The 20,802-nt window shown below is 36.8% G+C and overlaps 1 protein-coding gene across 1 annotated transcript in view; it reads left to right on the forward strand.

Annotated features, from left to right (window-relative positions):
- Positions 1-20,802, forward strand: part of CPEB2 (cytoplasmic polyadenylation element binding protein 2) — a 37,216-nt gene that overhangs the window by 13,881 nt on the left and 2,533 nt on the right. Inside the window, exons 3-9 of the mRNA XM_040065113.2 lie at positions 813-836; positions 4,314-4,484; positions 6,088-6,177; positions 11,881-11,999; positions 12,278-12,392; positions 14,218-14,399; positions 19,352-20,802. The exon at positions 19,352-20,802 is cut by the window's right edge and continues 2,533 nt beyond it. Of these exons, the coding sequence (XP_039921047.1) occupies positions 813-836; positions 4,314-4,484; positions 6,088-6,177; positions 11,881-11,999; positions 12,278-12,392; positions 14,218-14,399; positions 19,352-19,579 (929 nt within the window). The 3' untranslated portion in view covers positions 19,580-20,802. The remainder of the gene's footprint in view (positions 1-812; positions 837-4,313; positions 4,485-6,087; positions 6,178-11,880; positions 12,000-12,277; positions 12,393-14,217; positions 14,400-19,351) is intronic.

Here is a 20,802-nt window from a genome sequence, read left to right on the forward strand (position 1 = left end):
TAATAGTTTCTGTATTAGTAATACGTCTATTTTTAGGTTTTTTAGCCTTCAGGCAGAGAAGCAAGCAGTATGATCTTCTGAACTGTAGCTACAAGCATGATCTCTTTAAGAATATTGCAAAATTCAAAAGTTAGGAAAATCTTGGATTTACTTGCAGTCTATGCGAAATTGTTGCTTTGCCTTTGTGCAGTGTTTTTGATAACAATGCTATTTCTTGTGACTTGTGCCCTGATTTTGTTTGCTAGTACAAGGCATCTTTTGTTTCAAACAAAACCTTGCGGTTAATTTTCTGCTAGGTCTTTTCATGAAAAAGGAAGGTCACGGCTTACAGCATTTGCATTGTCACTGCAAAGGACTGTACAAACTGTTCCATGTGGACCAGGATGTGTCTGTGTTTAATTTAACACTTGCTACATGCTCTTTACAGTGGTATTTTCCTTTTTCAATTTCAGTACTCTATGTGTGTTATTTAGGCACTTGTGTAAGATACAAATCACATTTTGAGAATGAATTGCAAAGTTCCCATAATTAATTCAACCATAATTAACATGAAGTGAAGATCAAGTTTAGAGACACTGAAATGTTGGAAAGAATGTTCTTTACAACTGGTGTTAACATCAATTGGATAGTAAAATAGTATGGTATTTATGTGACACTTTAATGAATTCTCATCCACAATTATCAGTACCAAGTACAGATGCAGATTTTTACTTTCTGCTTACCCACATGGTTCTTTGTATCTTAAATATTTTAGTTTGTGGGCATGATACAGTTATTTGACATTTTACAATTTGTCCTTTGTTTGCATGCAGCGAGGAGTTATGGGCGAAGACGAGGTAATTCACTTCTGTTTATTACAGTTCAATTAATTCTGATCTGCTACTGATCATTATGATTAATTAATCTAGAATATTGATTGTAATTGCTTATCTGCATGTTATGTTAGTTTGGGGAAGATGGAGGGTGTGAGGGAAGGAGTACAGTCTGGATTGTTACGATCATTGTTCTCTTACAGTCTGAATTGCAAATCCTTTAATCAGTTAAAAACTGCAGTTCTAATCATGATTTAGTTCATGCTAATGGCTACTGCTTGCAGTTATTGCCCCCTTTAAAAGTATACAGTTTTCTAGTTTTCTTCTAACTCTTTTTGTTTCTGTAGAAGCGGTAGTGTTCAGAGTAAAAGCTAAAAGCCTTTCATAAACTCAGCAAGAAACCTAGTAGACTCTTCCTGGAAGTAGTAAACAGATCTTCATCGTATAAGCCAGTACATGCTCACTAACCTTGAAAATGCTCTACTGTTTTAACTATGCTAACATGTGACCTGAAGTTGTTATAAAGACCATGTAAAATAAGAAAGAACAATCTACCAAGATGTTTGGTAGCTTCTGGTATTCACCACGCGCACATCAGTTCAAGTGTCTGTCTTGGTCACTGCATTGGTTCATGACTTAGCGCTTGGTAGCCGTAATCTAGAGAGGGATGATGTTGTAGATCATGGCCAGTGGATGTAACAGTACAATCATTTTGACAATTCCTGCCAGACTCTGCTTAGTTTTTTACTGTCACGAAACAAAAAGAAACAAGTGTTTAGAAGGGCTTATCCTTTTTATTCATAGTTATCAGGAGAAATGTGAAAGCCTATTGAAATGGAAAAGCAAATTATCTTTTTGCTTTTTTTATCTGAAAGACATTTAGAAGTGAAGAGGATGGAGAGGAAAGTAATAAGAGTCATGTAGACCATGGTACTCTGGAAGTGTTTATCCATCGTCCTTCATGTCACCTTAGCTCTCAAAGGAGCTACAGTGCTTTTGGCAAACCTTTACCCACATTAGTGTAAAACTGAGCTCTCTGGTATCACTTCAGAACGTGTTCTGCTGGTTTTATTTGTAAAGAACGATTCCTGTTGTTCTTAAATTTTAACATGGGTCTGTCGGTAAAAATAAATTATTCTGAAGGTTATTCTGTGACTGTTACTCCCATTATATACTTGTTTGTATTGTAAGTTTTATTGTTTAAAAAGCACTTCCTATAAACCAAGCTAAATTACAATAATTTTAGATTTAAGGTTGTGAGAATAACTCTCCTATATTAGTGGAATGTCTTAAAATGTCCACTTTGCAGTTTTCTGCAGGTTCCTGCAATCTGAGTCTTACTTCTTCCATTATGCGTTTTTTCCTGTCACTGTCATTATGGCAACAGCTCCATCTTCTCCATCATTCACTTCAGTAATTCAGAAATCTGTTGCATCCAACGTTTTTTTGGTTGTGCAAACAAATCTTACCACTTGTTTATATACATCTTTAAGATTTGATCATTCTTACTTGTCTACATTATACAGCTGCTACAGTATTATAGATTCAGTCTTGCTCCTCACATGCCTAAAGTTGATATACCAGAGGAATCTGCTGGCCTGCTTCATCCAGCTATGTTAGCTTTGTGTCCCCACTGCTTGCTCACTTTTCTGCCTCTTTGAGCACCAGTTACATGCTTCCACTTCTGAGGCAACTCTGCTGATCTGTTGCCGACCTGTTGAATATGTCCTTATGAGACCAAGCGTCTCTTGCTCCTCACTAGTCATTCTTAAACATGCCTCTCACCAATCCTAATGGAAAGTGGGAGCCTACTACAGCTTTCTGTATTTGCTGTACTCCTCTCCATCAGATGCCTGCTGAAGATACAGATCTGCCACCATAAAACTTAAGTGGTTCAGAGTCTTTGTTACTTGGTACAATCCTGCAGTCCTGCTTTTAATTTTGTGCTCCTCCCAATACTTCATGATATTTGGTTGGTTTATATCGTCCTCTGCTTTCATTCCAGTTTTTTGTTGAGTTACCATATCAGGGTCAATGGGCATTACCATAACAGGTTATTGGTCATAATATTTGCTGTCCGTTTTCCACCCTTGTCTTTTAACCACCTGATTCTTGGGTGGTCTTCTGGAAATGAAGGGCTTTCCTACTGCTTTTGCCCCAAGCTGGTCGGCACTGGATCTGCTGGTGTTCCTACCAGGCTTTGCTGGTAATGTTCCCCTGAGTGGAGAGGATTAAAGACTGTAGTATTGCTCACAGCCAAGGTACTGTGGACTCAGCTGTCAGGGACCTACTGGTCCTGCCTATGAGTTTCCAGAGGGTGAATCTGGAAGAAGTGGACTATTTAAGATTAAAAACTAGCTTGCTTCCCAAAAATGTGCTACGTTGTTTTTTGGTTTGGCTTTCTTGCTTCTTTTGAGAAAACAGTTATATTAATAACTATTCTTTTAACAACTGGCAAACAGGAAAAATGGCATTTCAGAAGAAACCATGAATGTGGACTGTTTTGTGTTACAAATTCTTTCTTTTAGGGCTTTTTGCAGTTAAAAGACTGACTTCTGAATTTGAAACTGTCATTAATCTTAATGCTGCAGACTAAAGCAATAAAAGATTGAATACACCAAGATAAATATCCTGGCCTTCTGATTTTTATTTTTTTTTTCCCTTGCAGTTCTATAAAACTTGTAAATAAGAAATAAGGAAGAAATACGTGGGACAGAATTACCATATTTTTCACTTCCCTCTGCTCTCTAAGTGTCTTTTTGGGTCAGATTGCATTTGCAAAGCCATCCTGGGAACTTCTCAGATTTTACACTTGCTTTTCAGAGTAACAGTAAACTCACTGGGGATTACTGCATGTTAGGAACCACCACAAGGCTTCCCTCCAAAACTGTGGTAAATTGAGAGTGAGAAGGATAAATCAGCATTGTGACTCATTTTTCAAGTGTTACATTTTGACTAAAATTCTCTTCTACTTTCTTAGAAATTGAATATATTCTTATGTTAGCAGCATCCGATACCTTTAGAAATACGTTTGAAACTTGTTGTGATTGTGATGTTTCCGTTTCCCTGTTCAACTAAAATTTAAAGGGTAAATTTAGACACACTGTAGTCATTCAGGTGGAGGAAGTTATCGGTTTAACTTGAAGCTAAACCAAAGGCAGACTAACAAAACTCACTTAAGCAATCTCTAGTATTTTCTTTTCTTACATAAGACCCTTTAATTAAAACAAAATTACCACTCTTCTACTGGATGCAGCAAAGCAATACCATATAATGTAATATGAAGTATTACACTTCAGCTTGCAATCTTGAAATTCCATTTTGAAGTTTAATGCATTTTATCATTCTCCTAATTTTTCTTTAAACTACTGTCAACTTTTCTAATACCTTGGCATTTTCATTTTGACTCTCCAGACTGCTATTCCCCCATTCCCTAAAATTACTTCACCATGTACTGCCACAAAATTATTTTAATGTACATTATTATCTTTTCTTTTTAAGGCCGTTCTTCCCTCTTCCCAATAGATGATGGCTTGCTGGATGATGGTCATAGTGATCAAGTTGGAGTCTTGAATTCCCCTACCTGCTATTCAGCTCATCAGAACGGAGAACGAATTGAGCGTTTTTCTCGGAAAGTGTTCGTCGGAGGTCTTCCACCGGATATTGATGAGGGTGAGCTGCCTGAAAACCAAGCAGGCAAAGTTTGGAGGGAGAGACAAAAAGAGGTCATGAAAAACATGACTTAAGTTGTAAAAATAAGCTACTCAGCAAAGCAATGTTGTGCAAACGGCTGTAACTATATGTTCATTATGTAAATTGATGGGTGTGTTGAGCTTAGTTATCATCTCTTTTTGGGTTTGGGATGATGTAGTTGTTTCTGATTCTGCACTTGCAGATTACAGTTGCATGTAATACCTGGAGTGCATGCTCCTGCTTATCTTGCATACTCCTTTCAAATACATCTAAGCCCTCCTCTATCTGTGCCTGCTTTACTGTGTATTCATAGGGAATTTCCATTGGTAAATGAATTTCATATTCTATTTTGCTATTACCTGAAGATCTCAGCAGTGATACAGAAAGGTTAATGTTATTCCGGGTGAGAAATAGCGAAACTTAGGCAGATCAAGGTCAAGCAGCAGAGCACTCTTGATGTGTTGAACAGAGACTGTACTACAGAAACTTGGATTGTTAAGCAGTTGAGATTGCTTTGTACACCAGTGGTGATTTGAAGTAAATGTGCTGTTTAGTATGAGGTTTCTCCGGTGTAGATAAATGTAAATTGCATGTTAACTTTCTAATGTAAACAGAAGTCCCTTTAGGAGGCTCATGGTAATCCTAGAATAACCAAATAAGCTGACTGCATTTAATTAACTTTCAGACATGGAAAGTTCGGATTTTGATTCCATTTTCATTGAGATGCTCTCCTACAATGCCCTAAGGGACTTATCTTAATATACTTCAGCACAGTTGCCTATAATACAAATACTAAACAAAAACACAAGGAAATACATGTTCTTCCTTTCCTCCCTGTTTATATGATAATAGGCAGGATATGACTGAAAGAAATTGAGCATACATGTGTTTGAGTTGCTTCTTTTCTAATAGTTTAGAGTATTTTTTCCTCATAGCCAAATTTTTTCCAGTCACTGACATATAGGTGTAGCTGGGATAGAAAGAACTCATAAAGTTGTGTAAGGGGCATAGTAGATCTTGCAACAACGCTATTCATGGTTGTTGGGAGCACCTCTAAATAGATAATTTTAAATTTCTGTCTCTGATATATGCATAGTGTAGTGTCTGCTGTAGGGCAGATATCCTACATGTATTTCCTATATACAGGAAACTGCTAGCATGTTAATATTGGTATTACTTGGTATATAAATACCTACTTACAAAGTTGTGAACTGTACATCTCTAAACAGTAAATTGATTTGATTTCATTCAAACCAGATTCTGATTTGAGTTTAGGGAAGTACCACACAAGTTTTCACGAAAGGCTTTAATTGCCCATATGCTTCTGAAATGCTGCTGGTTTTAAGCAATAAAAAACAAATGTAACATTAAAATCACCAGAAATACGTTGTTTAAATGTTAACACTTTGGAAGATGCATCTATTTTAATTTTTTTTATTTATGAAACTTGTAAGTTTTGTTCTGGCTTTTTTTTTTCTTTCCCCATGTCAACCTTTGCTAGAAACAGAGGTCTTTGCTTGATAGTATTTTTTCATTGAGTTATGTCATTTCCTTTAATTTCAACTATTGTACGTGTTTTTAGATGAAATTACTGCCAGCTTCAGACGATTTGGGCCCTTGGTAGTAGACTGGCCTCACAAAGCAGAGAGCAAGTCTTATTTTCCACCAAAAGGTAAGAGATTTAGAAGGTTTTGACCTGTCACTGAGTGTAAATCTTGCTCTGGGAAACTGTCTCATCTTTTTCCAAAGGTTATAATGTAGAACAGTTAAATCTGTTGTTTCAGGTCCAGGTATGGTTCCTTTACATACTGAGTCTAAAACCTGTTGTTTTGTTACTGAGCCTGATTAGGTCAATGCTCTGTAGTTGTATGCATCATTGATCATCAGTTCTGTATTTGCATTTATATCTCATTTCCAAAACTGAAATTTGATCAAATTTTTTTAAGACAGAATCTTACATAAATATTTTCCTAGGGAGTTAAAGGCAGGATGCAAAAAGATGCATTTGCTTATCCTGTCAAGATAATCAAATACTGTGCATCTTTGACTTTTAGGATGTGAACTTCCTGTTGAAGCTCTAATCTTTTTCAATAAACAATTAAATATTGATATTTTTTTCATTAAAAAACTATTTCCAGTGTTGCTGTTAGACAAGATTTTTTTACTATTACTTACAGAGTGTGGGAAAAACTGTTCTGTAGATTAAGTAGTCAAATTATGTAGGATATCACTGTACATGTACAGTCATGTGTTGTTACTTATAAAATAAATGCAGAAGTGTGATCCAGACATGAAAGCAATGCAGAGATTATTGATTTTCTAGAGAATGCAGCAATTCATTTCTTCTGTGGAATTGACAAATGTAGGTATAGTTCTTTTATAAACTGATTCTTTATTTTTCTCTTCATCTGTGCTGGGGAGAAGACAGGATTATTATCCCCAATGGGCCCTCTAAAGAGTGGGAAATGGAATTGAAATCATTTGAATAGCATCTATGAATGCTACATGGAAATTCTAAGACAAACAAAGAGACTTTGGCTTTTTTGATTGTCAGCCCAGCACACAAAGCTTCTGTCAAGTTAAATTTGATTATCTTAAAGAGTGCATCTCTCTTCATAAATTACCAAGAGAAATTCCTGAGGAGCTCTTTGAAGAAGATGCATCTCACAGAGTCTGTGATGAATATATAGAAGACAGAAGATGTAATATATTCTTACCTGAAAGGAATGGATTCTGGCATTAGTTTCCAAGGAGATAGTCCTGTCTCAGCATCTGAACATCTTAAGGATGTATTTCCAGACTTCCTTATTTGATAAAGCTTTTTTATATAGTTGGGTTGTGTTAATAATTACTGCAGTAAGAAAAAAAGCCAAACTGTGCTGTAAGCAGAGCTTCTTAAAGGCAGAGAATACAAATAGAAGAACTTCAGTGTGCTGATCTAATTAATTCAGGAAATGTTTCAACCTAAGTGCTAAGTTGATTTCCCATGCTTAACTGATCCTTACTTGAAAAATTAAAGCATTTACTGTTCTTCTGTCTTAGCACTTCAGCCGAATATTCAGTTTGCTGCATTATTCACTGTTTTTTAATGTAGCCTAACACATTTAAAATACACTGTAGATTTTTCATTGTAAATGCTCTGGAAACATGTAAGTGCTGAGTGTTACTGTATGTATCTCTTGTTCAATGCGATACATATGATCCATGATTATTTTGTAGAAGAATTTCATTAAAAATTGTCTTTCATTAGTATTGCTTGTGTGGACAGACAAGAACCATGTATACATAGATTAATAAGATGACTGAAATGGCTAAGGATAGGCAAAATAAAGCTTTGAGATCAATCAGTAATTACTAGTTGAGAAATACATACTGTATTAGTTCAGGGAATAAATGTTTTTGTTTTTTTTTTTCCCAGTCTCCATTTTCTAAATTGTCACTCTGCCTGAAATTAATTCAGTGAAAAAAATTATTTTTCTTTGTTCAGTTTCATTAGAGATTTGCCATAGTACTGCTTTCCAAAGATATCTCAGAATTAGGCCATTCTGGACTGAATCATGTAAGTCTTCTCTGTGGTGCAAAGATGCAGCCTGGATTGGTTTTGTTTTTCTTTTTTTTACTGTTCAGTTTTCCAGGCTGTGCTTCCTTCCAAGCTCTCTGCTTACAGAAGGTCCTGAGGGAAGGCCAAGTTCATAATAAGTGTTTCCTTGCTGAAAGAAATTCAGAAAGTGTCTTGATCCATCAAGGCTGGCTGCCTCCTGAGAAACACCAACTGCTTGTACTTAACTAATTGCATTTTGTGTTGGCTCACCACAAAATAAGATCCAAACATAACAGGAATTTTTACAACTTTACACTGATCTTGCAAGGAAGCTCTGTTCTGAAAAGAACTCTCTGTTGAGCTCAAAGTACGAAGTCTGTAACAGTGATCTGCCAACTGTAATGTAGAGTTTCTTCCTTTCTGAGTTGCCACTGTTTATCATAACTCATGTTATTACGTAGCTGGCAAATACACTTATTTATGAAACAATGCACATGTCCAAAGTAACTTGCCAGGTTAAGGACTCCTCCTTGTGATAATGAATCTCTTAAAGAAATGGTGCCATGAGGATATGAAAATACAAAAAATGCCGTCCAAAATACGTCCAGTTGTTTGTGTCCTCTGTACTATTCATAGTCTGTCTCAGAGGATAATCTGATTTAAACAGGACAGTGTCTCCAGCCTTTTCTAACTGGTTGTTTCTGCTGCCTTGTATCACAGCAGTTGTGCAGTAGCTTTTTGCTTCAAGGTTCCCAATTGCTAACTCAGAGCTGACTAGCTGAAAAACTCAGGTTGGAAATGTTCTGCTTCTAGTTTCAGAAGCAAAACCTGAGGTCCATACAAGTTCTGTTGAACTTGTTACCAGCTAATTTGATCACACTGAATAGGATCAAACTCGGGATTCAGGCAAGTTACTGTAGGTATCTTCATGTGTGATTAGTGTCTAAGCTTCCTTTAATCTATGTGAATCTGGCCAGTACAGCCAGTGAAGTATAGAAGACAATTCAGGTCACTGTAACATAAGCACATTGAGCTTGATTCATTTACCCAGACTGAGGATATCTAAAAGACTAGATACACGGGTCTCACAAATACAGTGCAGCATGGCATTTTTTCACCTTACATGTGTTTTGGAGTTTATTCTCTCTCCATCAAGGGTGACTAAATTAAAAACTGACAGATGGGTTATGTACATCCATTTTGTCTGTATTAACTTGCACCTTAGACTGATTCTTCCTGATTTAAGTTAAGGTGCAGCATTCTCTAGGCAACAGTTGCACTATACTGAGGCCATTTAGTGTCCTCTGTGGAGAGTCTGTCAGAACAGTGGAGGGATCAGCCCCAACACAAAATACCACTGCAGTCACTAGCATGTCACTACGTGGCAGTGCCATGCTGGCTTGTGATGATTTTCTTGACTCCTCCTCTAAGCCATTAGTAACAGGAATTAGCTGGAGGTTGATAGAACTTCAAGCTACTCTCTGATTTCTACGCAGGATACGTGTAACAAGAAGCACGTTTTCTCCCTCTGGCAAACTTTCATATGACTGTGAAATAAAGAATTTTTTGTCTTGCTAAGAAAATCACGTTAGCATTAATCTAGTCTAAAATGCTTTGCTTTTGATTTGTTCTTTATATAATGGACTCTTCAAACTGCTAGGCTTTTCAAATTTACCTGATGGGCTTTTTTTTTGTTCCAGTGCTCACCAATCCCTCTCGTAAGTGGACATTGTAAATCATTGAAGGTCTAGAGCTGTGGAGCAAATACTACAGATAGACTAATTTGATGGTACAGGCTATATCCTAACTTTGTCTTGAGAGGGGAGTAGTACAGCTGAGCTCATGACACAAGGCATTCTGAGGCTTTTAATTAAGTGGGATAAACCAAGACATGACTACGTGTTTTTTTAGATGAGACTGAGAAGGCTGTATTAACAAATGGTTTTGCTACTGCTTTCCTTTCCATTTCAGGAGTGGTAGTATGAAGTATGACCCTGAGATTAGCTCAGTTGTTTAGAGCATGGGGCTGATAACAATCCAGGTTGTGGATTTATTCCCTATATTCACTGCACTTAAGAGATGGACTCAGTGATCTTTGTGTGTCCCAGCCAATTCAGTATATTCTGTGAAATCTGTAATAATACTTATCATTCCCTGAGTTCTTGTACTTGAATTTTCTATCTTTTTGCAAGTTCGCTGCAGTTAAGCATTTTAATAGCTGCAGACAGAGGTGGTAAATTATTTATATGAAGGCACTTACCAACGTTGTGTATCTGGAGCTATATGGCAGTACCTTTGAACTGCGTTAGGAGAACAACTAATGAAAAATCAGTATCTGGGGAATCTTTGTATGTCTGATGCCTTAGACAAGATCATGTGCAATTAACCTTCCCTTTGATTAATCAAATTTTTGCACTCCCGTCATTCTTGTACTGAGCTCTCTATTCAAACTGGAATCTGTGTGCCTGGCTTCTGACCAAGTAAGGACAGTTACATGGAGCTTATCTCACCCATGCCAGTTGGCACATGCCCTCATTCACTGAGTTTTGCATGGGTAATAAGTGGATTTTAAATTCTGTGATAAATAGTGAAATATGTCCCCATTAAAACAGAATTTGAGTATAAATTATTACTGATTAAGCTTAAGTTAAACAGGTCATCATTAAAAAAATTACAGTTCAGCAGTGATGAATGGACTTTACAAGAAAATGCTTCAGTCCAAGTCAAGTGATTCCCTATGACACATTTGTTACGAAACTAAGTAAGATTTACATAAAAATATAGAGTACATAAAATCCTGTCACATGTCTCTTTTATGTAACTGTGATGGGACTGTAGTATGAGGGGTAGGAAATAAGGTACAACTTATTAGAAAGTAAGACCAGGAATTAGACCAGTACAGACCTTACAGCTTTTTCTTAAAATCTAGTTCTTGTTCCCACGTCTAAAATCAGTTGTGCATTTGTTTCTTAAATCTTATGTTGTTAATGCACTGATTCTTTAATGGTCTTCAAGATACACCCCACCACCTTTACCTTGATGACCTACAGTGTCTATTTGCCAGAAGAAGTGGTGGGTGGTTAATTAGCTTCTCTCAGAAATGCACCAAGATTTCCAAAAGGCTAGGTAATGCATCCATGTTCCCTTTTTCTAAGCCCACTCTGGAGCAGCTGCCTCAGCATTTACTTCTCCATCAAAGTCATAAAACATAACTTTGTGTGAAAATTCTGAACTTGGTAGTAATCTCAGAAGGAAATGTGAGTTATAGTCCCTTTAAAGTTTGTTTTAGTATACAACCCTAATTACACTATTGGGTTGTTTGTAAAGTAACAAATTTAGTGTCTCTCATACTGTAACTGTGAAAGTAATTTGTCAGGTTCTTTGCGTGTCTGACTGGTTTTATGTAGCATTAAATAAGCTTCTTCTTTTTTTTTTTTTCTTTTTTTTTTTTTTTTGTAGTGTTTGAAAGATTTGCTGGGTCGCTTATGTAATAAAATACTTCAATCTAATCTCCAGAATAGAGATTAGTCCTTCGTGCCAAGTCGGATTTTTTGTTGTGTAATGCCCATTGCAGCCAATGCATGATGTTTAGCCTAGACTTCCAATGCATGATAGAGCAGATATGTTTGCTTTTATTTGGTTATTGGTCTCTTCTGACACTTATTTTACAGATGAAATTTCTGTTAATTATGGCAATATAGTACATAGTTAAAGAAGATGACTAATATGAGTTTGACTTTCTTTTACTTTAGTATGGAAAAATAAGTGACAAAGATGATTCCGTAAAATAAACATAAGAGAAAATATATCAATTGGTTTGGGGTTTTTTTCCAGGTTACGCATTCCTCCTGTTCCAAGAGGAGAGTTCTGTTCAGGCTCTGATTGATGCCTGCATTGAAGAAGATGGAAAGCTCTATCTTTGTGTTTCCAGCCCCACTATAAAGGACAAGCCAGTAAGTACACAGTCAGTGGCCTGCAGGCTATGGCTGCCCTCTGTCTAAAGCAGAAATGGAAATTAGGAAGATTGGAAAACCAAAAGTAAACTACTTTTGGCTGAGCTCAACATCTGGAACACTTGGATTATTTAAAAATTGTAGTATTTTCAATTGCTAGGATTAAAACAAAGCACCTAGACATGCTACAGTAAGGAAGTTATAACTGACAGATGAATATATTTTCACATTGTAGTGAAACTTAAAGAGGGATACTATTTTCTTTCCCAATTTCATAGGTTCAGATACGTCCCTGGAATCTAAGTGATAGTGACTTTGTGATGGATGGTTCGCAGCCACTTGATCCTCGGAAAACAATTTTTGTTGGAGGAGTCCCTAGACCCTTAAGAGCTGGTGAGTAGAATCTGTGGCAATTTTTTAAAGAAAGAAATTACTAGAAATCATTTGTACCATGAATAATTTTTTGTACTTATGTATAGATAGATATGAATATAGATATATATATAAATTGAACAGTCTTGGTAGTTTTAACCACAGTACGATATTCATGTATTCTTAAGTTTCACTTCTGTCTGATTTTGGCCATAAGTCACAGTTCATCATTGAGATTTACTGGAAAGTGTTACCTCTCTATAGTTATAGCATAAGCTATGTCACAGGAGGCATAAAACAAAGAGTTTGGTTTTAAAATAATGTTATGGAAACATCTCTGCCCTGCTCCATGACTATGGAGTGGTATTTGTACCTGCTTGTCATTGTGCATTAGCTATTCTTTTGCTGCTGTCAGGTTACACACACAAACACAAGTGATAGAGTACTTGAATAAGTAGGCATAGAGAAAAAAGGAAGAAATTCAGAGAGCTAGCACAGCCTTTATGGCACAACATGATAGGAGATTGCAGGACTCTTTCTAGACTCGTGCCAGAGGCGTGAAGGAAAAAATAAATGTTACTGTAGCTGTGGAATGGTTGATGTACAGCCTGGACAGTCTGCTTTTTCAGATTGCCTTTACAATGTTTTAGGTGGCTTTCTAGTAAGTAGGTTGCAGTGAATGTTGGAAGTAGAAGCATACCATACAGTGGCTCAAATCCCCTTCGTTATTAGAATGACTTCTGGATTTCATTAGTCTTTCATAGTTAGTAATGAATTTTATTCTTAGAGAAAGATGAGCTTTTAGATTAAAGGTATGAGAGAACTGAGAAGCAATCTTACAAATTTGGGATATGAAGGATCTTAAATTTTTCTGTCTTGGACCTGCCACGCTCAAGCTCTTTTGGTATTTTACTTTCAAGACTACTTTTGACTGTAGTACAAGCTCTGTAAATGAGTGTAAACACAGTATGTTCCAACTGCAGATTAATTTTTCTTTATATTCAGTCCAGTGCTCCATATTACTATGCTGAATGTGATAAATGTAATGGATGTATTCTTATGCTCAGCTCACAAATGCCCTGTATATGTGAAAATGAAACTTTTATGGCATTGTGAAATAAGAATAATGACTTCACAAAAGCAGTAAAACTTAAGGAGACTCTTCAAATAGCTACTGAACATCAAGGACTTCTGACACCTCTATATCCTAATACAGAGGATACTAATTCTGAAAAAACAGTGTTTTCCACCCCAGTGAATTGCAACTGAATTCAGTATAATCTGGCAGTCAGAGGGTTGCCAAGGTCTTCGATCTGTAAAATTTGAAATTTTTGTTTTCTGAACTTCAGTATCTGTGGTAAGTATAGCACTGTATAGATAATCAGGTTCTGTGTTGTTGATGAAAGGATGTGTACTACATCTTTAAATTCAATTGGGGTATAGAGCATTAGGACAGCCAGAGAATATGTACCAAGGAATTTGTGGCATGAGGATCTGTTGGCATGAGGATCTGTTTTATGCAGCATACATTTCAATGCTTGCCCAAAAACTTTCGCTGTAATCCTCTGAAGAAAACTGCCCTGGAATTCCATTTCCAGGTTATCAAGAATGTACAATTCCATTGTTCCTTGGATGAATGTACCCACAGTGTGAAAGATATGTCTGCTGAGTAATTAATAGCTTATTTTATATTATTTTTTTAATATTTTTTAATCTTGTTATTACTGTTTCATTGGCTCTTGAAAAATTAATAATTAAAATTTACTTTTCTAGTATTTTTAGACATGAGCATACTAAGTTTGTACTTCAAGAATAGTTTGAATAAATGCTGTTTTGTTTCTTATAGTGGAATTGGCTATGATCATGGACCGTCTCTATGGTGGAGTTTGTTATGCAGGAATTGACACTGACCCTGAGCTGAAATACCCAAAAGGTGCTGGACGTGTTGCTTTTTCCAATCAGCAGAGTTACATTGCTGCCATCAGTGCTCGGTTCGTTCAACTTCAGCATGGCGATATTGATAAACGAGTAAGTTTCACAGAAATAAAAAAAAAAGGAGTTTTGCTCTATTAAACTTCTCAGAGCATGGTAGCATTGCATGTGATTTGCTTTCAAGCTAGCTTCTATATTTTTTTTAGCATTCATGTAACTCCACTACTTTCAGAAGTGTGTCTGGGTGCCCCCGAATGAACAGCGTTTCCACCGAGCAGCAGTTTGTTCCTTTGACATATGTTGGACCATATGTTCTTCCCATTCTGGAGTTCCTGGTTTGTTGTGTATGGGCAAAGGGCTTGAAAATCTCTTTTGCATGTTCTAATGAAACCAAATACTGTGATCTCTGTCATTCATAACAAAATCTAGTACTCATTGGCTTCAGATTAGCTTGATACTTAAAACTGCCCTTAATTTCAGCCACAATTGACAGCGCTCAGAAAGTTAGTCAGGCTCAACACCTAAAATATGAAAGGTCTTACTTTTTCTGTTTGAAAGTCTTGTTAGGAATTACCAATGCATATTTCTATCTGCTAGATGCTTATTCCTAGGAAAAATAAAACTAACTTATATAAAGAAGAGTAGTGAACTTCATAACTCCTAATTAGAAGTATAAAAGTAGCAAAGGAAACTGGCATCTAAATTATGTCAGTTTCAAGGGTCACTAGTTTTGATGTCAAGAGCTGCAGAGATAGTCTGGCATTAATAAGTGTTCGTAAAAAAAAACCAAAAAAATAAGGTCTTATGGGAAGAAGGGTTGAGTAAGTAAAGTAGTTCAAGGTCCAGTCTCCTCTGCAGATCAAAGACAGGAAAAAGAAAGTAGTACAGTTAACAGAAGTCTGCTCTAGGGAAAGGAGCATGTGCTCCTCTCCTTTCAGATAGGCAGAGTAATTCAGCTTTATGTGTGTGTCTCAAATACCGCTTGCCTTATGAGCTGAAATCCCCAAACGTGGTCCTTCCCAGAGGATGAGTGGGTATGGATGGGGGTGGTCATCTAGGCTTCAAATTGAGATGTGATGGCTAGGTTTTGGTCATGGGATTTCTATCCTTGTGACTTGCAGCTGTCGATGACTTATAACTGCTTTTTGGATACTTACATAACAGAAAAAATGGCCTTGACACTGGGATTGGGTGAGGGGAAGCAAAAACGTTAACTGTCTTGCATTTGAGTATTTGGATAAAAATAGGAGTAAGGACCAGAATCCAGAATTTCCTCTAAAGAAATGCTAAATGGGTCATTTTAACTTCAGAACTGAGTATTACTAAAAGTTTATCTCAGGAACTGTCAAAAAGGCATTTGTCTGTGAAGTCACCTGACTTGAAAATTGAGACATAGACAGTTGGGTCCAATCCAAATTATGTCTCCCTCAAAAGTGGGAGACATGGACTGGTACTTTGTAAACCATGAGGAATTTTTACCTTGGTCTTCCTCTTCCCATGGAAGTGTGTTCTTTGCAGGAGAGGGGTGTATGGCAGACTGGCAGTGCCATCTTGTAAGAGAAGGCATGATCCTGACTTTGGAGGCTGCAGTTGCACATAAGTTGTTTAGCTGTTTTGTGGGGTTTTTTATGATAGGTCACCAGAGGTCTTAAGGGTTCTTTGTATGCTGAGCAGGCATCTGAAATGGCAGTGCTTGCTGTTTGCAGAGAAAAGGATGTAGGTTGTTAACGGGTGATGGAACACTGCCGTTCTTAAGATAGGACGGACTGCAGGCCTTTTGGAGCTTGGGGGAAAAGAAAAACTAACACAAAATCTGCCCCAGTTGCTGGATCTGAGAAGCACAGTATTTGACTTGCATCCATTGAAACTTAATTTATAAAAACAGTACACAATGATTTCTTCAGTCACAAATTACAAATTACCAAAACAAAAAAAAAAAATCCACAAAAAAACCCAAGTAAACAAGTGCCAAAACAATCCAACCCCCCACCAAGCATAGTTAGTATCTGGAGATAGGTGTTCATGGGTTGGAGAGGTTGAGGGGGAAAGGCAGGAAGATCTAGGTTTTCTCTTTAAATGTCTAAATTCTTAAAGTTTCTTTTTTGATATAATTTATGTTTTTTCTTTAGTGTTGCTTTTCTAACACTTGAAAAATTAGTTTGTTGACTCAAATGTTCTCCTGAATTTGGAATTTCCACATTTTTATTACCATCCTCATTTTTTTCTTGTTTTAAAAAATGTGTGCTACTCCTGAGGTATTCCACTGGCAAAATACAGCAGTGCCAAATGTTAACTATTTTAATAAACTTGTCTTTAAGTCCCATGATGGGGAGGGTTTATGAACTTCTTTGTTTATATGAGAGGGGGGATTAATCTATATTTTTTAAGTTACCTTCTTTATTTAAACCATAAGGTTAATCCTTATTTATATAATTACATATATTTATTACTGCCCAGTTATTTGCATTACTGAGGGGTCATAGAGAAGAGCATTGTTTTATGGAACATCTTGAATCTTAGCTGAAAGTATGAAAAAGGCTATTTTCAGAAATAATTTTTCGCCTCCGTGGAGTTTTTACACTAATGCCTTTTTGGGCTCTGAAAATACTCTGAAATCAGTGTTACTGCTGATTTATACATGGACAAGCAGTGAGTATAAACCTGTAAGCCACTAGATTTGGAAATGAGGAAGATAGTCCTACTTTGGGTACTGCCTTCACCTGAGGTGTTTCTGTATGTTGGCCGGGAAGGTAATACAGTCTGTATCTCACTGAACCCTCGAGGCAGAGCTTGTTCTGCCCTTTACCTCAGCATTGCCTTTCCATACCAGTTATATCCAGTTTCTGTAGGTCTGCTGTCCTTTCAGATTCTGTTCATAACCAGTTTTCTCTGTGTAGAAGTCTTCTTTAATTGCTAAATTTTGCAGTTCACCTGTTTATGTTCAGTTCACCTTTCCCTACCTTAATTGGAAATCTTTGTGCCACAGTCACTTGACAAACATTGTCTGTGATCTTAACTTCTTCCTTACCTAAGTTCTCTGTAGATTCTCTCCGCTTCTTTTGATATGTAGATATATTTAGTTTCTCTAACAGATGTTTTTCTTCAGCAAAGTACTCCTCATCCTGTTTTATCATGTATGAAAGCTCAGCTCCAAACATTTCTTTGGAGTTTCAACTCCAATTCATTAAAATACTGTTAACTTTCATATGCCAGCAGTCTGCAGCCACAATAATTCCATTCCCCTAAGTGTTCCTCTAATATTTTTGAAATCATCTTCCTACCGATCTTGGTGCATTAGTGCACTGAAGCTTGAAATAAATGCTGCTTCATGCTTTCAGTAATTCTGAGCCACAAACACGGTTACTGCATAAGGTACATGTTTATTGGAAAGTTTGAGTGTAATTGGTGATAAGGCGGGTCATTGTAGTGAAATAAGAAAGAGAGCTTGTACTGAATATAGATTACTGGAAGAAGCATACTCTTGACATTTCTAGGATGACTTTTACTTCTGAAACTAACATGAAGCTTATTCAGCTGTAAAACTTCAGAGTGGGGAGCTGGATGTGTAAATTTTTTTTCCTCCAGAGATACATTGAAAAATGTATCATTTTAAAGTTCTTAATATTTCAGGCATGCTATGTCTGAGTATAGAACATGATCGATATCTATATGTAGTGATCTTGTGAGGTATTAGTATCTAAGGAAAGAAATCTCATGCAGCAATGAGGAAAATGGGGAATACAATACATTCCTTAATGACCACGTCAGCTCATTTTGTGTTTTATTATGAAGTACTTCTTCCTGTCTGATCACAGTCCGTAGCAGTACAGTTGTGCAAAGACATAATGCATATTTACAACTGGACTCCTGCCATTTTTCCATTCTGGCAGTCAGACGAGTTTGGGAGAGAGAAGCTGTGTAAAACAGGTGTTTGTAGCTGTCTGTAGACTTGCAAAATGATCTTTAAAAAAATATTTTCAGAATTTTATTGAAAACAAATTTCTGTACAGCTCAAAGCCACAGAAAGAGAAAGTAATAGATTACCAAAATTGGTAGGGCCAAATTTGACCATATTTTAGAAGTAGGGAGTGAATTTACGATGAACAGTTCTGCTAAAAGATTTGCATTACAGCAGATCTTGCAGAGTACTTTTGCACTTTTTTGTACAGCTTGCAAAAAGTACTTTTAATTTGCACACAAATGTAGTGCATGCAGGGACACTTGTCCTTAAAAAAAAATTCTGCATTAAAGGGTAGTCTCATATGTTCAGGTTTTTTTTTTGCTAAGCCATGTAGAATTAATTATCATGTTGATGTCCAGTTGGGAGACCTTTTGATGCCTTGAGAAGGCTGACCTGGAACAGAGACTAGACAGAGCTAAGAGAATAAAGTAGGTATTTACTAAAAGTCCTTAAAGGATACACCTTGGGCTGTACAAGAGCCTGGCCAGGGCTACACCCAAGGTGGACCCAAAATGGTCACAAAATGGACAACGGCTCACGAGGTCTCACACTTTTATTGAGTTTTGGTCCATTTGCATATTGGGTTTAGGTGCCCAACGACAGCTTCAGATTATGAAGTCCCATCCTTCTTGTTTTCTCTCTTCAGTCCACTGTTCTTTATGCTTTTGGGCCTGAAAACTTTTAACACTTGTCCTTGGTCTCCATCTGGAAAAGGATTTGTTTTGTTTACCTACTCTGTGGAGAACTTACTGGCACTTAATATGAGGCTCAGAAGTCCACACCTAGGCAGCACAGAATCTGAAAAATCATGAAAGCTAAAACTTAAGGTATCACTTTAAGTGGTTTGGTTTTCTTCTGCACATACACATACGTATGTGTACTTTTAAAGATCTGCCTTGAAGTGTTCTGCAGTATGGATGGGTCTGTAGGTGATAAATGATTAGTAATAACTGGTCAGTTATATAAAGGTGTTGCAAACTTCAGGGCTTTTGGGGGGGTTCTTTTTTAAACCCGAGAAAAATTAATGCATACTACTTCAAGTAGAAAGAGTTATTAACGGGGAATTGTTTCTGTTTCACTCCAACAGGTGGAGGTAAAGCCATACGTGTTGGATGACCAGATGTGTGACGAGTGCCAGGGTGCGCGGTGCGGTGGGAAGTTTGCTCCTTTCTTTTGTGCCAATGTCACTTGCCTGCAGTATTACTGTGAGTTTTGTTGGGCAAATATCCACTCTCGTGCAGGACGTGAATTCCATAAGCCATTGGTAAAGGAGGGGGCTGACCGCCCACGTCAGATCCACTTCCGCTGGAATTAAACATGGTGAACCAGCATCTACATAAGGAGAGAAGGGTGCATGTGGCTTACTGTGTTTGAAGATACTGACATGCAGAAGAAATAAGTGCATTCTTCTGCTTTTCACCCCAGCTATCAATACATGCATCTTTATCAGCAGCCAAAACACTACAAGCCTCTTGTTTTTCACCAAAACCCTACATCTCAGGCTTACTAATTTTTGTGATATTTTCATGTTAAAATAAAATGTTTTTTTGTATTTTCTCCAAGTTATTTTTATATGTAAAGTTAAAACTAGATATGAGAATGTTTTTGCGTAGGGGCACACAGTCTGCTGCTATATTTAGTGGGTGAAGCGTGCACTTATTTCTAAACATGGGTTTTTAACTTCAAGATCTGCCCCAGTAATTTACCAAAGGTAGCAAAATAGTGAAGATGGAATATGTCTGCTACAAAAGCTTATTTTTATTGTTGTTGCTATTTTCAGTGTATACATAAACTAAAAATTAGGGTTGATTTTTTGCTCTCCATTTTGACTTGCAAGAAATAATACCTCAAGATAATCTGATTTATTAGCTATTTTTAAACATTTTTAATCACAAGCTGTATTAGCTTTGCTGCTATATAGGTGTTATGTGTAATGCCACCTATTAATACGGGATTGAAACGTTTAAGACACACTGCATTACAGATTAAATGCAGGCAGCACAATATGGCCTAAACTGCCATAGTTTTAGAATGTGAAAAAATTGCATGTTTACTTACCTGTATACACCATATGCATGCACTAGAACTATTAATTAACAAGAGGTGAGTTATTGCAAATGTTCAAAAAAAGGCTCTCTTGAAACTAGGTAGCATGAGCAAATTTACAAAATTTCTTACAAAAAACAAACTTGCATGCATTATTGTGACTGAAGTAAAAAAATGTCCTACATGTGTACAATATGCAAATTAGTTTTAGACTAGAAAGTGCAGCCATTTTGTGACCTGGTCAGTAGTGGAATTCAATTTTATGCAGACTGGATGTAATATTGTAATCCCTGTGCAATTTTGTGATGTGTGCTTCTACTTAATGTGGCGTGATGTAGTATAGATACAAGTTTGAGTAAAAAGCTAGCATTTTAAAAGTTCTTTTGAGCCCCCTTGATTGTTCATGGTTAAGATTTCCTCTACAAACCAAAGATGGCCAGCACACTGCTAACCAGTCACCAAATGTGAAACCCATGACAAATGCATACAAAA

Source organism: Hirundo rustica, chromosome 5, assembly GCF_015227805.2.
Source record: "Hirundo rustica isolate bHirRus1 chromosome 5, bHirRus1.pri.v3, whole genome shotgun sequence".
In the NCBI taxonomy this organism is placed as follows: Eukaryota; Metazoa; Chordata; class Aves; order Passeriformes; family Hirundinidae; genus Hirundo; species Hirundo rustica.